At 36.3% G+C, this 17020-nt stretch overlaps 1 protein-coding gene across 1 annotated transcript; it reads right to left on the reverse strand.

Annotated features, from left to right (window-relative positions):
• Positions 1-1262: 1262 nt before the first annotated feature.
• On the reverse strand, positions 1263-16519 carry LOC123664570. Its single transcript, XM_045599099.1, has 9 exons — positions 16073-16519; positions 14635-14781; positions 14344-14439; positions 5800-5916; positions 5623-5698; positions 5452-5515; positions 4906-5022; positions 4744-4805; positions 1263-4665 (listed from the first exon to the last, which is right to left on the reverse strand). The coding sequence occupies exons 1-9, from the start codon at positions 16357-16359 to the stop codon at positions 1576-1578; spliced, it is 4056 nt and encodes a 1351-aa protein (XP_045455055.1). The 5' UTR covers positions 16360-16519; the 3' UTR covers positions 1263-1575.
• Positions 16520-17020: the final 501 nt, after the last annotated feature.

The raw sequence follows: 17020 nt of genomic DNA on the forward strand, positions 1-17020 counted from the left end.
TATAATATTTATTAGGTATTTAGGCACATTACAAGGAAATAAATATAAATTTCTACGACATTCGGATGCTGTGCACTTTACTGATGCAATATCATCAAACTGTACAGCATGAAAATGCATAATTAATAAGCTTTAACAAAATAATTAACAGCTGTAGTGAAAAAAAAAATCAGATACTTTAAGGTCTATCTCGACCAGAAACAACTGAGGTCAGCCAACACTCGTGGAATTTTAGGTAAAGACAGTTGTTAATTAACATAGTAATACATTAAATCCAATTTACCCTCAAAAGTTGAGACGATTTTGGCTGACCTCTGACATTATAACAATAATAATTACTTTTTGTTAGGTTTCTTATATAAGCTCACTGCAGCCATAAAGGCGTTTTTAAAATTCATTCGTGGTCGCATTTCATGCGATCCTTTAAATTTAGTATATAAGAGAAAAACTCCTATGTAGTAATAAAATATATTAAAAATCTTTGTGCTGACTTACAATAAATTCATATTTATAAACTATATACTATTCATACACGTCCTTCTTAAGAAATCCAATTATATTCGCACGCTTGGCGGGCTGTTTGGTCTGTTTAAAACTACTTATCTACATTCATTATTTATAAGGAATTAATCACCTAGCACATCGTTACTTAATTTTATGTTGATGTTGTTTCTTGCTAGTCACATATAAATATCAAAATTTCGATGTTTACTTTTATTTTACAATGAGCTTACATATTGTCATAAAGCACATGTTTTATTTTTCAAAATCAGATACTTAATTTGGCCCCGTTAAAGAAAATAAAAATCACGATATTGCCGACCCAACTATCTAATATAGAAAAGTTTTAATGGCTTGACAATATTTATAATTCCCTTAATATTAGTTTTTGCGTGCTGTGTGGCTACGGCACTAAAGAATTTAGCCACCCCCTCTCTTCCCGTGGGTGTCGTAAGAGGCGACTAAGGGATAACAAGGTTCCACAACCACATTGGAACTTAAGAAGCCGACCGATGGCGGGATAACCATCCAACTGCTGGCTTTGAAATACACAGGCCGAAGACGGGCAGCAGCGTCTTCGGTGCGACAAAGCCAGTACTGCGGTCACCAACCCGCCTGCCCAGCGTGGTGACTATGGGCAAAACACATGAGTTCACGTTATTTTTGGCGTAAACTTGTGGAGGCCTATGTCCAGCAGTGGACTGTATAGGCTGTAATGATGATGATTAGTTTTGCACATTTATAAATAATAATATAATAGGCCTTCTGAAAGAACTTGAGGGAAACCAGATTAATGTAAATTATAAATATATGAACTGAATCTCATTCATTGTTGTTATTCCTTATTCTACTATGGAGATATAACATATCCTATCACATTATTGTGGTGCATTATATTGACTCATGTTGTTGGGAGTGTGCGATTCACATTTCAAACTACATGCTGAAATAACTTCACCTTCACTGAAGGCATATAAAATATTGTACTCTATAACGATATCCAATATCCGATATCTAACTGTACAAAATATTGAATCTAGTCTTATTTCTAACTGTTGATAATCAATTGGTCGACTAGAGGTCAACATAGGGTGTTCCATCTATCTTGTCGAGGTCAGCTAACAAATCGGCAGCTGGAGCTAACGGATCTAGAATGTCTTCACGCAAAATATCAAGCGGAGAAGTAAGCCCTTGATCATTTTCAACAACAGATTGCATTTGATTAGAATTACATATATCGACGGAATTTCCATTTATAAGGAAATCTCTATTACTATAGCTAAAAACACTTCTATCTTCAGGTAATTGTGGAGTCGATGGTACAGATTTTGAAGATATACCGTTGGATACATCCGAATAGTTTTCAGTTGGAAACAACTCTCTAGAACGACGAGAGTCGATTTGTAAATTCGGGGCTGTACGCTTATATGGTAGCGGAGTACTAGGTACTGACCGGGACGTATAGTATTTATTCTTTTCAGTAACTAATTCGGTTACATCGAATTCTATTCTGTTCGTTCGTTTTAAAAACTCTTCGACGTCATCACATGTATCATTGGGAAAAGATTCGCTAAATTGAGAATTTCTATCGATTAGTGCACCGCTAGTCGGAATAAAAGAATTCAATTGTTCCTCAGTTAAAATTTGTTGATTAGGCAAAGAGTCACAACCATTTGTTAGGGTATCATTAGTTTCCAAAATATTCGCTGATGTTTCGGCATTAAGTACATCGTTACTACTATCAATAGCATCATATATTTTATCTAGTGTTTCAGGATTAAGACCAGCCTTTGATATATCACACGTGTCGGCTAGAGAACCGAAATCACAAAACTCATTTGGTACAGGTGTTGGCGGCACTGATCCTACAGGGGTGTTATTGTAGCTCAATAAGCCAATATTCATTGTTGCTTGCTTAAGTGGAACAGATTGTGATCTGAACGAAGCATCGTGACTTAATCTATAATTAGACACTGGTTCTTGAAAAAATCTACTAACTTCACTTGATAAAGGATCTGCTGATAATGGCTGAGACAATTCACCGTTCATATTATCTCGAAATACGTTTGGTACGAAATTCAAACATACATTATTTGTACCATTTGAAATCGTTGTATTTTGTACTAATTGCTGTTTATAATTTGAAAGGATATTTGGTGATGGCGGTGCCGACATCGGTTGACAATACTTGATACTTGGTCCGCACATGGAAGCTTTAGAAGTTATAAACTTTTGATCATTTGGTATGGCAAACGGTTTCGAACAATGGTCACCTACGCCTAACGTTAGAAGATTTCGTTTTTTTCTGCCGTTGTGTTTCGGTATGGGTCGAGAACAATAACGCGACCGTGGCACTGGTGTATTTCTTGGACTAACAAATGGGCTAGCGGCCGTACTATGTGATATAGGTGATGTTTGTAAGGATCCACCTAATATTATAGTTTTATTCAGTTTTGAAGGGCTGTGACCTCTATGCCCAAAGCTGAGAGGAGATTTTGAGTTAAAATTTCCAGGTGAATGGCACCCATCTGAAATTGGTACAAAATCGTATTGTTGGGTTCTAGTGGTCGGACTTTGCGGTTCGTTGTGGCCATTACCATTATAAAGATGAGATCCAGAGGAGCTTATTAGCTGGCTATGATTATTTTCTGTAGGACGATTAAGAGAAATCCCATTTTCATTTAATATTGTATCACAGTTTTTACTTATATCGACTTCGTGTTCCTTTGATAAAGTAGTACCATTTACGATTTCTGTAATATTACCAACTGGCTTAAATGCCCCTTCAGAAATCGGAGTTTTTGTGATATGAACTTCGTGGTTGTTATCAATGGGTGCTTGGGGTTCTTGATGACTATTTATTACGTTCTGAGACGTGGACCCACTTTGTGTATGATTCTTTAAATTTTTAGCTAGTAATTCACGCAGTTGTGATATTTTTTCATTTTTCCCTTGGCTGTGCTCGTCGTGTGGGTCCTGGCCTGTTTCTAAAAAAGTAACTGGATTTTCAGTTGTATTCGAATCTGCCGTCGCGTCGTAATCAATGTCGCGCTGATGAAAATATTGTAATAGCTCTTCCTCGTGCTCCTGACTATTTCCTTCATTAAGATAATCATCCAGATCGTGTTTATCGATATTACAGATGCTGATAACCCGTTCTCGATTCAAAATCTCTGAATGTTTCTCTTCACAAATCATTCCTGTTTTAATATTTATACCGTCTAGACCACAACAGGAATCGGGCGTCGCGGGGCGTTTTTGTTGCTCTGTCCTATCTGGAGATAATCCTTTCCTACGACCGCAAAATTTTCGGATTTTATTGCGATCACACTTGGGCGTCGGAGCCTTCACCGACCGTGTCGGACTCGCCGCCTCCTGTTCCTCCCGGGCCAGCGCCGCGGCGGTGCTTTTGGACCGGCTCGTTAAGTTTTTTGGATCCTCTAAAAAAGCAACCTCTGGACGAACCGACGGCTCCACGGCGACTGAGGCGGTCGAGGATACTGGGTCGGCGCTGGCTAGCGGCTGGCGCGCAGCGGCTAGCTTTCCACCAAGTATTTCCGCCGCTCTCATTTTCTTCGGCAAATACTCGCTGCGCGGAAACTCCTCGGAGGGTTGGCTCACCGTGCGCGTGTCAATCTGCGAGGACCGTGGCGAGCTGGCTTGCGTTTCGCTCTGATACGTCTCCAGTATCAGCTTCTTCCCGGGTAGAGGGAGGCGGGTTACTGGCGGGTCGGGGGGCCGGCGTCTCTGCCACTCAGTTCGCTCGGTCGAAAGGTCAAGGGAGGCGTCGCTGCTAAGATTGATCGGAAGGTTGTGAGCGACGTCGGAAGGGGCGGAGATGTCCCGGTGCGCGTATGGCGGGTCGAAGACGTAGGGGTCGGGGCGGTACTCGTGTACGGACATGGGTGGGTGCGGCGCAGGGGGCGGGTGCGTCGGATGAGAGGGGTGTGGGGGATGCGCACGCGGGGGCTCGCTGTACGGGAAGGTCGGCCGTACGTCGTACACGGGTACGTAGGCTTGTTGATATACATACGCAGGCTCGGACACTACTTCGCTTTCATGTTTCACGGGCGGGTGTTGGCTCACGTACGAAGTGGACGGCGGTGATTCGCCGGCGATCTCCTGTGCCTTGTTCTTTTTCGGTCGCCCGGGGGTTCCCTGCGTCTAGTGTTCGATATAGTTAAATTAGACAATTCTATTATACTTTCTAATTAAATTAAATAAAACTAAAATAACACTCACTTGTAACTTTCGTTTCAATTGTTGCTTCATTATTTGAGGTCCCGATACTTCTTCCGGCGGACCTAGAAATACAAATATGTTAAGTAATGTTGGTAACAGGACGTGTAAGATACAGTTGTTACAATTGTAACGATTCTTCTTTATAATATTGAGTATAATTACCGTGAATAGAAGCTAGCGGCGGCGGGGAGGTGCTAGCAGGTCCTAATGATGCTCGGGGAGTAATGCTCTTAGAAACCAGGTGCCTTGACAGCTCAGATATATTCAAAAACTTCATGCCTTTAAAAATCATTTACATTTTTACAATTATATTTCATTACATAACAGTTCATTATTACCATTTAATTCATATTTGATTAAATTTTAAATTCAAAAATGTCCAAAAAAATATCGAATTTCAAATACTTTTGTTTCCTCATCTAATTACCATGAAAGCATTTGTCATCCATCAACCTTTAATAATATTTACTCAGAGTTTTGTTGACGTACAAAGACGAACTATACATTCGAAACACCTTTACATAGCTAACATCTTTAATAATCCACATAGCATATCCAAAATTAATATTTATGAAAAAATATCAAATTAGAATTTAAAGTAGTTATACAATAATTTAGAGGTAGCCCTCGAACACTCTCAGTTACAGTTGTTGTGATAACAGCGCTAACACTTCGTATCTTTATAAATAAAATAAAAACAATACTTACCGAATTTACTTTCAGCCCAATCGCACACAATTCTTTCACTTTCCTTCATAGTTCCACTTGGCTCCTGAAATTTTGTAAACATAGGTACAAGTATATACTAAAAATAGTAATAATTTAAATAAATTATCAAATGAAAACAACCTTTTTAACTCTCATAAAGTTAAAACGTACCTTAGATGTTTCATTCAAGGCGGGTAATTGTGGTACTTCAAGTTTAACTTTTTTACGAAGACCAGCGTAACAATATCTAGCAAAAAATAAATTAATTAATAAATAAAATTGTATGTATTAAATCTTTTGATTTTAAAAATTAAATTTGCAATGATTGTTTTATATAAATTTGTGTACCTTGAATTGCCACGAGTTCCAAGCCGACGTGGACGTACGGTAGGATAAACTTGTTTCATTACTTTGCCGAAGTCGGCAGTCGATAAGGGCTTCATGTTGCTACTCATACAATGAGCTCTGAAAAACAACTGTATCTTTAACAGTCAGTCAGTTAAACGATCGAATATAGTGATTAATAATCATAATTATATAATTATTGAATGGAAATTTTTTTGCGTAAAATGAATGAGGCAATGGCAGTTCAAACAAGGGAGATAACCGAAGCAGTTACAAAAAATGTATCAGAAAGTATTAGTGATACACTTATGACTCTTTTGGAAGACAATAAAAAATTAAGAACAGAAGTCGAGATCCCACATAACAAAATTAAGTCCATGGAAAAAGAGAAAAGAAAAAATAACGTCATCATTTTCAGAGTAAAAGAGATACAACACGACGAGTCCCCGATTGAAACCGTCATTAAAGTGATAGAGAAATATATGAATGTTTACATTACACCCAATGAAATAAACAACGTTAATCGGCTAAGAGAGAAAAAAGACGACAAACCGCGCCCTATACTTGTAACTTTCACAACAAACTGGAGAAGAGTTGAAGTGCTTAGAAATAAAAAGAAACTGAATTCCGACATCTACATATAAAAGGACTTTAGCAAAGAAACTTGAGGAAACATCTTCTACCCCAACTAAAAGAAGAACGGACAAAAGGAAATATTTGCTATTTTGTCAAAGATCAAAGATAAAATAATCAGTAAAGAACCGAAAGGAGATAGAATAGGTAAAAGGAAAAATGACTGCATTAGTCCTTCAAATAAATCTCCTAATCAACCATCTACTTTGGCACCAAAAAAAAAAAAATTAATAAAACAAGTATGTTGGACTACGTGGCACGAAATAGGTCCGTGTCGCTTTCAACACCCTCCACATCAAAAAACGTACAATAGACATCAACAACATGGAACCCAACCGAAAATACAGGAAACATCTATCCAAGGTAACAGCCAAACTCTGTCCCCAAGACGGCTGGTCTCCGTGGGGAATGACGACCACTACCCTCCAAATACTACCCTACTCCTGCAAACGAAAACATTATTAAAGAAAAAGGAAAACAAAAAATCAAAACAAATATATATAGCTACATATAACATACTTTCATTAAAAAACGATGACAACCTGCTGGAACTTCTGTACTCCCTAGAACATATCAAATGGGACATCATTGGCTTGAGTGAGGTGAGAAGAAATGGCGAAGTTATAGAAGAGTATAATCAAGTCATATTATATTACAAAGGCGTAATTCCTGGGAGAAATGGAGTAGGATTTTTGATTAAGAAAGAACTCAAGAATTTTATCGTTGAAATAATAGGTATATCAGACAGAATTGCTATATTGAATATTCAAATCCCTCCGGGTAAAGAAACGTGGTCTATAGTGCAAATATATTCTCCAACTGAACAGGCAACTAATTCAGAAATTGATGCATTTTACTCATCCCTTAACAATGCCTTAAAAGAATATACATACAGAAACTGCATTGTGATGGGTGATTTTAATGCACGAATTGGAACGCCACAAAAGGGAGAAGAAGTTATACTGGACCCCTACTGCAGTGGGAAAAGAACAAGAAACGGGCAAAGACTGATGGAAATGGCGTTTGAAATTAACTTTAAAATAATGAACAGCATGTTTAAAAAAAGAGCTTCTAGGAGATGGACATGGATATCGCCAGATGGCCGGTATAAAAATGAAATTGACTACTTTTTGAGAAATAAACCAAAGTCATTTGAGAAATATAGCACCGTAGCAAATTTAAATTTTAATAATAACCATAGCCTAATTGGAAATTAAATCGTCCTTTCAAAGTTAAAAAGTCAATGCCAATCAACAAACAAAGAATAGACAGCATTAAGAAAAATCTCAAATTAGTGACAGAATCGTCTCTTCAAAACTTGGACAATCAACAGAAATACAACATAGTTAATGAGATACTAACGGCAAGATCAGACACCAATACTAAAAATAATTCAAAGTACAAAGGACACTTATCAGAACAAGTTATTGAACTTACGGAAAAAAGACTAAAACTAATTAAGACGCCAAATAGAACTAGAATAGAACATAAATACATCAGGATTTTAAAGAACATATACACTAATAGTACAGCCAAAATAAAACTAGAAAAAGAGGGAAAAGAAATAAAAATAAACAGAGTAGTACGACAAGGAGACCCATTATCACCAAAATTATTCACATCTGTATTAGAAGAGGTCTTCCGACAACTAAAATGGGACGAGTATGGCATCAATATAAATGGTGAGAAACTTTCACATTTGCGATTCACCGATGACATTGTGCTATTTGCCAACACCAAAGAGTAACTACAACACATGCTCATAGACTTGGACAAAGAAAGTCGTAAAATAGGCTTAACCATGAACACTTCGAAAACTAAAGCCTTGACAAACGCAATCGAAGACCCTATCTTTTTATATGGCGAACCAGTGAAGTATGTAAAAGAGTACACTTACCTAGGACAACAAATCTCAGTCACAGATATAATGTCAAAGGAAATAGACACAAGAATCGGAAATGCATGGAAACGTTACTGGGGGCTTAAAGAAATAATGAAGAACACAGAAACTAAGACCATCATCAAAACAAAATTATATAATACATGTATATTCCCCGTCATAACGTATGGCTGTCCGACTTGGGCTCAGACTGGACTTTAACTAAAGCGCAATACAAAAGGCTAGAAACGTGTCAATTTACTATGGAAAGAAGTATGCTAAGTATAAGAAAGTCTGAAAGAATACAAAACTAAAATATCAGAAGACGCACAAAAATTAAGAGTGTAACCACACAAGTGAGATGGCTAAAGTGGGAGTGGACTGGTCACCTAATAAGAGGGATCGAAAAATGGAATAAGAACACAATATTTTGGCATCCGAGGAATGGGAAAAGAAATCGAGGTAGACAGTTTAGGAGGTGGAAAGATGAGATAAAAAATATAGCAGGAATAACATGGACTAGAAGAGCACTTAATAGAACAGAGTGGAAGGAAATGGGGGAGGCCTTTGGCAAAAGGCACACAGACCGTGCTGTCGATGTCGACGACTCAGCAGTCGTTAAATTAAGTTAAACTTTATTGGAAACTGTTTACGTCTGAATAAAGGCTTATATTATTAAAAATTACTATTTAATATATATTTTAATGGGATTAATGCATTTTGTTGAAGAAAAACCTCTAAATCAAAACTGAAAGAATAGTAATATTTTCTTTAGCAGACAAAGCCACCTGATGTTAAATGGCTAGCGTCGCTCAAGGACATCTGCAACATAAGAAGAGTTGCGGGTGCGTTACCGGACGGGAGAAACGGGGCATTCTAGTATTACGTAACGCAAATTTTAAGATTTTTGACACCCCTTCCCCACATGTAACACGCCGTAACGTTTTCTTGTACCCCCAATAAACGTTACGTAGGACCTTACTGACCATTTTTACCCAAATGAAACAACTATGCTCAAACTACCGCAAAAACGCAAAAAAAAAACGCGTTTGCAGTAACCCAATTGCAGCGCCCCTGTAACGCATCGTAACGTTTTACAAGATCCTTCCAAATTGCGTTACGTAATACTTGAACATCCCCAAACCCCCAAATTATAGCACTTCGGGAAAACCTAAGGAGGAAAATCAAAATGTTTTAGTGTCATTATTTAAGGTAAAACATGAATCTGTCATTCACCGTGTCAAACTCATCCTGATCAGGATGATTTGTAGATACTTTACATGTTATAATAAAAACTTGATAATAGATTGAGTTGTATGATTATACGGTAATAACTCAAAGGCTTATTAACAATAATGTTAGATCTTGGTATATGTATACACTATTGTTTGTCACATTAGCGACAAAATGAATAATAGAATATAGAGATGGAGTTAACTACACCTACCCTTTGCTATCTGAATAGTAAAAAAAACAAACATTTTTAAAGTAAAAAATTATTAATATTTAAAAAGTCTATAGATTGAATTAAATAAACTTACACTGGAGCCGCTGATACTAAAATATCAGAAATACAGTTTGAATTTAATTCTAATAATACCATACAGTTTATTAACAGATTTTTTTTTTTTAATAAATCTGCATTCGAAGGGTAAATGGTTGGGGTTTGACCAGGGTTGTATTGCCATATATGTTATTGACACCGCAAACGTTATTTTGCCATATATGTTTTTAACTCCCCCTCAATCCGCCACTCATTATAACTATGAAGAATAGATGTTGTCCGATCCTCAGACCTAACCGATATGCACAAAGAATTTCATAAAAATCGGTCCAACCGTTTCGGCGGAATATTGTAACTAACATTGTGACACGAGAATATATTAATATATATGAAATTTTGCAGCAATTTGTAAAAAATATATCTTAATAGATATACGAGTAGAAAGTGTAAAATTAATATTAATGAATGAAGAATTTCCAAATCGTTTATAGTCTAACTTTTGAAGTAACAAGAGACATTTTCGTTGGCATTTATAAAAATAACGAAATGTTATCAAAGATATGTACCTACATATTAATATTATAATTTAAATGAAGCAACAAACACCTAAAAATTATATAAAGTTAAATTATTATGAATTTAAAATTACATATAACTTTTAAGACAATAATTAAAAAAAAAAATGTTTGTAAGATATAATATTACCAAAATATACGAGTAATTTTTTATCTTCATTAGTCTCAGTTAAGCAAATTATTATTTTTTTGTTTTTTTTATTTATAGTAACTGAAATCAGTTTTTGAGTTAACACAATAAGTTAGGTGTACCTACTCATTATCACTTTGAATATTACGTAAGTTTTTTTCCCTGCGATAATGTTTCTTGAGCCTCATTTGTTTATAAAATTTAATTGTTTATATTAGCTTTTTTTAGATTGTTTCATAATTTAGTATTTCATTGACTAAAAAGTTGTATCTTGTTATTCACTATTCTATTATATCAATAAAAACTAAATTTTATTATGCACTATTCAATCTCCTTGGTGTAGTCTCCATTCCAATATATAACACATTGGCGAAATGATCTGTGCGCTTTTAGAACTATTCAATGAATTCGATTAATCTAACTAATACCTTTAAAGGAGCAATTCTTGTATGTATGTAATCTGAATTTCGGAAACGGCTCCAACGAGTTTCATGAAATTTAGTATGCAGGGGTTATTGAAGGCGATAAATCGATATCATTACAGCCTATACAGTCCACTGCTGGACATAGGCCTCCACAAGTTGACGCCAAAAATAACGTGAACTCATGTGTTTTGCCCATAGTCACCACGCTGGGCAGGCGGGTTGGTGACCGCAGTACTGGCTTTGTCGCACCGAAGACGCTGCTGCCCGTCTTCGACCTGTGAAATCGATATAGCTACGATTTATTTTAAGAAAATGTCGTTTATCCCTCTTTTTAGGCAATGAAAAAATGGCTACAATATTATTAGAATACGAAGGTAAATTTCGCATTTGTCTAAAAAATTGTAATTATAATAGCTCAGGTTGGAAATAGGCCGGTCGGCACCGATCAAGACCCGGCGGCTGATGCCGAAGCTCCTGACCGCTGACGGAACACTCGCGCCTCCAGACGCCTCTTCGTGGGGGGGGTCGTGCGTTCGATGGCGTGTCCGTATCGTGTCTCCTCGCCAGCAGCCCCCCGTGGGAACTAGAGGCCGAAGCTCCCGCGTCGGTCTTCTGGCGCGTGACGGCGAACCTCGAGGACCCAAACGCGAGTCGGAAGCTGGTGACGGCGATTCGGCCCGTTCTACGCGGCTGGGTCGAAAGGCGACACGGTGCGGTGTCGTTCCACTTGGCGCAGATGCTAACCGGGCACGGCTGCTTCGGTCGTTATCTGTGCCGAGTGCTGGGGCGGGAGCCGACGTCGGGATGTCACCATTGCGACGTCCGCGCCGAGGATGCGGCGGAGCACACGCGCGTGGCCTGCCCGGCGTGGTGTGAAGAGCGCGCCGCCTTATCCGCGGTCATTGGAGCGGATCTCTCGCTGCCGGCTGTGATTGTGGCCATGGTCGGCAGTGAGAAGAACTGGAGCGCCGTTTCTTCCCTCTGCAGCGCTGTGATGTTGGGGAAGGTGTACGAAGGCGGGAACGGGATCCGAACTCGCTTCCGACACGTCGCGGGAGACGCGGTCGGCGGCCCAGGTCCTACCTGATCAACTGAACGAACTGAGGCGATTTTATGTGTTCAAGAGAGCCTCTCTCAGGTCGCTGTCAACGAGCCTTAGTCCGAGTAGGCGCCGGCGAGATTGCGGAAGCGCTCAGCGTCCCCGTGATCCCGCCATAGGCGCATAGGCGGAACACACGTGGTGGTTTTTATTCAGTAAGAGTCTGACTCCCCTACGGTGCCCCGCGCTTTAGGGTATCCATGAAGGATTTTCCCTACGTTAAAAAGGGACCGATCAAGACGACCCCAATTCTAATCTCATGTCTCCAGGTCGATTTTTTTCCCTTTTTTTTCTAATTGCACTCGTGACATTTTATTTAAATAACCAGTTCATATTTTTTATTATTATGTCGGTAAGATCGAAAAACATTATTCCTTTTTTATTAATATGTAATTCGTATTTAAATATGATTTCCAAAACAGACGATTTACTAAAAATATCGAGCTAAGCTCGGTCACCCAGTATTGAACATTAATGTATAATTCGTTCCTGTTATTGAAAATTTCTTTGTACAATTAATATATAATAAAGAAATTAAAAACTATCACGACCACGATTCAGCCTTTAATATCACTGCTGGGCATAGACCTCTTTTTCCATGTAGGAGGAGGAGTGGAGCGTAATCCACTGCATGTTGGGGCATAATTATGTTCCCTACTACGAGTAACGATCGTTATCAGAGATTTATGATAACAACCGGGACCGATTGCTTTACGTGTTTTCCTAGGCACGGTGGGGAGACCCACAAGGACAGACGTCCAAACCGGAAAGAAATATTTGTACAAATAAAAATATCCATCCCGAGCGGGAATCGAACCCGCAAGTCGGTGTTTTAGGCGCCTATTTGCACCACTACACCTGAGCGATTGTCGTAGTAATAGTAGTAATAATATTAATAATAATAATAATATTATTCCTCCACCCGCTTAAAGTATAAGTAAATTTACTATATTATCTATATAAGTAGTTATTATAATATATGTATCTATTATGTATTGGGCGGGCGGAGTGACATTCAGTGAAATAATAATAATAATATTATTATTATTATTATTAATAATAATAATAATCAGACAATAAATTGTTACGGTTCTTTTTTTGATAACACAAAATGTGTACCTATAATAAATGCAATAAATTTACTAAAAATATTTTATTTTCGCTGAAGTTATGAAATTATTTTTTATTAATCGTTATCTACACAAATCAACATTTTATTCTCTATTATTGGCCACCAACATATCACAAGTCATTATTTTAATCTAATCTACTCACAGTAAATTAATATGATAACAGATGTTTGATTCCTTTTTGGCAGTTTTTTTTGTAGCCTAGCCCTTATTAGGGAAATAATAAAAAACAGATAAAAATAGTAATGACATTGAGTTACGTCAGATTGCATGAACACAGTATCTTCAGTGATAAAAGCATGATATAAACCATTTATACCTTTATATTCAATTTTCGAAAATTTACAAATTTTGACTAAATTTGATTGTATGTAATAAGATATATATATTTCATTGACTTGATTATTAGTATTTCATATGGTTTTGTAATGACTTTTAATATATTATTATAACATACACACACAGTCGTCTGATCCTACAGTAAGAAACTTAATGTTTGGTGCTACAGGTAACAGCCAACTGTTATAGCTAAATAATATTTTATTTGATAAATAGACAGAAATAAAACATATATAAATAAATATAAGTGTAAACTCAGACAATCCGAACCCGCAATAATACAGTAAAACTGAAATCTATTCTACAATAGATTAAGATTTATTTGCTTTCCAAATACCATTTCTTATTAGGTATTTAAAGAACTCACATGAATGAGCAATAATTAACAATTCTATATTAGTGGTTACTATAAAAAATTAAAGATATAATAAGATAGATAGCTCATATACGGATCAGGTATAGTAGTACAAAACTTCTAATAACGCCGTGGTAGGAGGTTCTGTTTGTAGCTAGGAAAGTATGTGAAACAGGCTAGTTGTCTCCTCCTCGTTTATCTAATAAGGTCTTCCTCTGACGGTATGTATCGTTCCCGCTTTTATTGTAATCAATTGATAATGACTGTTAAATATTAATTGTAGTTAAATTATTATCAGTGAAGCAATCTGGTGAATTAAGTTACATATCATCTATTTCACGAGACTGGCCTTTGTCACATAATGGTACATCCATTATTACGTGAGCTCAGAATGGGGGAGAGAGATAGATAACTTAAGAGATATTTACAGACTCTAAGGTCTTTATGTGTTGAGTTCAATATGATATAAAATACTCACATGTATTCATCATAAACATCCTGTTTAGGCAATGAAACATCAGGATCCACTTCTAAATGTGTCTGTATCCATGTAACGGTTTGTTGCAATTCAGCTCTATAAAAAATAAACGAAAATCTATTTTTAAAATATGATGTGGTTCAAGTCACGCATGACACAGCAATATTACTTATAATAATCTTATAAGATACCATCTTTATGTATTGATAATAATGGTACATTGAATAAACATGAAGTAGCAATTACATATTTAGATGACCTGCATATAAAATGTATTTTGAATGTAATCACCTGGATCCTAAAGGATTGATAGGCTGCTTGAGAGGGTCATGTGGAGGTACACCAGTCGGTAGACGGAGATAAAGCAAAAGTCTCTCCGCTCCACTCAGAGCCTCCACTGCCTCTAACAGCTGAGACACTCTTTGTCGACCTTCTTGGCTAAAATTGTAGTAAAAAAAAATATTAATGCAAAATATCTATGTAAACTTTTCTGTCTTATAGATAATGTAAATTCTTAGTTTGTAGAAGTAAAAGATCATCATTTAACTTGTGAGTCATCACTTTAGAAATTATAAATATAAATATTATTTTTCATAATTCACAATACTAAAGTATATATTTCTCCACTACAACAGTTATTTACAGGCTTAATTGAACCAAAACTTGTTTAGGTATTTTGATATTAAAGATTTTTACTTTAATATTATGATTCAGCCTTTAACGGGCTACTGCTGGACATAGATCTCTTTCTCCATGTAGAAGAAGGATTGGAATTTAATCCACCACACTGCTCTACTGCGGCTTGGTGGAAATGTTCCTTACTATGAGTAACAATTGCTATCAGTCAAAATGGGGAGACCTACAAGGATAGACCAAACTGGCAAGAAATATTTGAACAAATACAAATATCCATCCTGGGCGGGAATCAACTTCTCAAACAGTCATTGTTTTAGGCAACTACACGCACCACTACACCAGAGTTAATATTAGGTAAATAAATTAAATATTTATAAAACACATTGAAAAGTTAATGCAACTTATATTATTAAGATGACTATTTAATTTCATATTATTTAAACAGTTAATAAATATATTTTTGTGACTGTCTATATAGCCTCACATTCTCATCTGGATAACCTGTGTCCAGTTTATTTGAGTCTCTGCTAAAATTGTAGTAATTAATATCTAACTTAAGAAAATTTTATTGATTTTTTGACTTATAGTAATTTCAACTCGGGGTTCATCTTCTTCTTTGTCCGGATGGAATTAAAAAAAAATATTGTTCGGTTCACAGTTATAAAATAAATAAATTTCTAAAATAAAAGTAGCCTAAGTTGCTTTCTATTACATCAACTACCTATTTGCCAGTGAAAGTCCCGTCGAAATCGGTCCAGCCATTTCAGAGATTAGCCAGAACAAACAAACAGACAGACAGCCAGACAAAAATTGTAAAAATGTTATTTTTTGTATTTGTACCCTGTATACATCCATATGCATTTATTAAAAAGCGCTAATTTTAATATTACAAACAGACACTCAAATTTTTATTTGTATAGATATAGCATATTGGAGCATTGTTTACCTTTGATATATATATATATATTTTTCTTTTTTATATGTAATCTAACACCATTATTAGCTAATATAAACCTATATTATAGTAGTTATGAAAAGCAGCTTGATTAGATATAAGTTCAGCATCACACAGAATTAGTTTAATTTTTATTACCTGAGAGTGTTCTCGACAATTTGCTGCATGGAAGCTATTTTGCTGGAGTCCATCTTGGAGACGTTACCACCGACTGGACTAATACCGGCACCAGCGGCAGTCGATGGTCCAGGAACGGCACTAGGAGCGACGACACTTTCTTTATCGTAAGACGCAGTTTGCCTATGTTTTGGATGATTGACATTTTCCCGATGAAGTTTCGCGTCATCCACTAATTCTCTTTCAGTTGTAATATTTTTCGAACTATCTTCAGTTGTCCAAGGTTGAAATGGAGTTGAATTTTCCATTCTAACCCCGACAGATTTTCAGAATTATGTATTTTGATTTCATATTGAAACATTTATCATATTTTATTATGCGTAACAAAACTCCATTTTCTTGACAATTGACATTTGATCAGCTGTGCGGTGAGGTAGAGTAAGGGGGGAAACAGTCAGGGGTTTCTATATAAAATAACATGTTCCTGATTTTATTTATTTAACAATTTATTATGCGTACAACATACAAAATTATAATTATCAATACATATAATAAAAATGTCCCTGTCTGTACATGTAAGATAAATGTAATAATTGATAAAAAATATTATTGGGACCTTTATCAACGTAAATAGCACGCAAAACAATGATTGTTAGAATTTTTGTCTGTTGGTCTCTGTATGTATGTATATATATATATATATATATATATACATACAGAGACAATATATATACAATATATATATTGTCTCTGTATGTGTATATATACAATATTTCGGTATCATGTACATTACAGGTAGATTTTTTGTGGGAGGTTAAATTTTTATTATTTCTGACTCTACCTTCATTCCGGTGCTGCGGGAAGTGTACTCATGCTCCGCTCTGCGACTATCACGCGTTATTTTCGAACGAATTTACGTAAAAACGATCTTTACTGCAAGATTAAAATACGATACGAACTGACCTTTAA

Source organism: Melitaea cinxia, chromosome 2 (genome assembly GCF_905220565.1).
Source record: "Melitaea cinxia chromosome 2, ilMelCinx1.1, whole genome shotgun sequence".
NCBI classification, from domain to species: Eukaryota; Metazoa; Arthropoda; class Insecta; order Lepidoptera; family Nymphalidae; genus Melitaea; species Melitaea cinxia.

Coding starts and splice junctions, on each gene's coding strand:
- LOC123664570 (XM_045599099.1), bottom strand. CDS start 16,359: ATGGAAAATTCAACTCCATTTCAACCTTGGACAACTGAAGATAGTTCG. Junction 14,440..14,634: donor ATCAATCCTTTAGGATCCAG/GTGATTACATTC, acceptor TATTTTTTATAG/AGCTGAATTGCAACAAACCG. Junction 4,806..4,905: donor GCCGCTAGCTTCTATTCACG/GTAATTATACTC, acceptor TTGTATTTCTAG/GTCCGCCGGAAGAAGTATCG.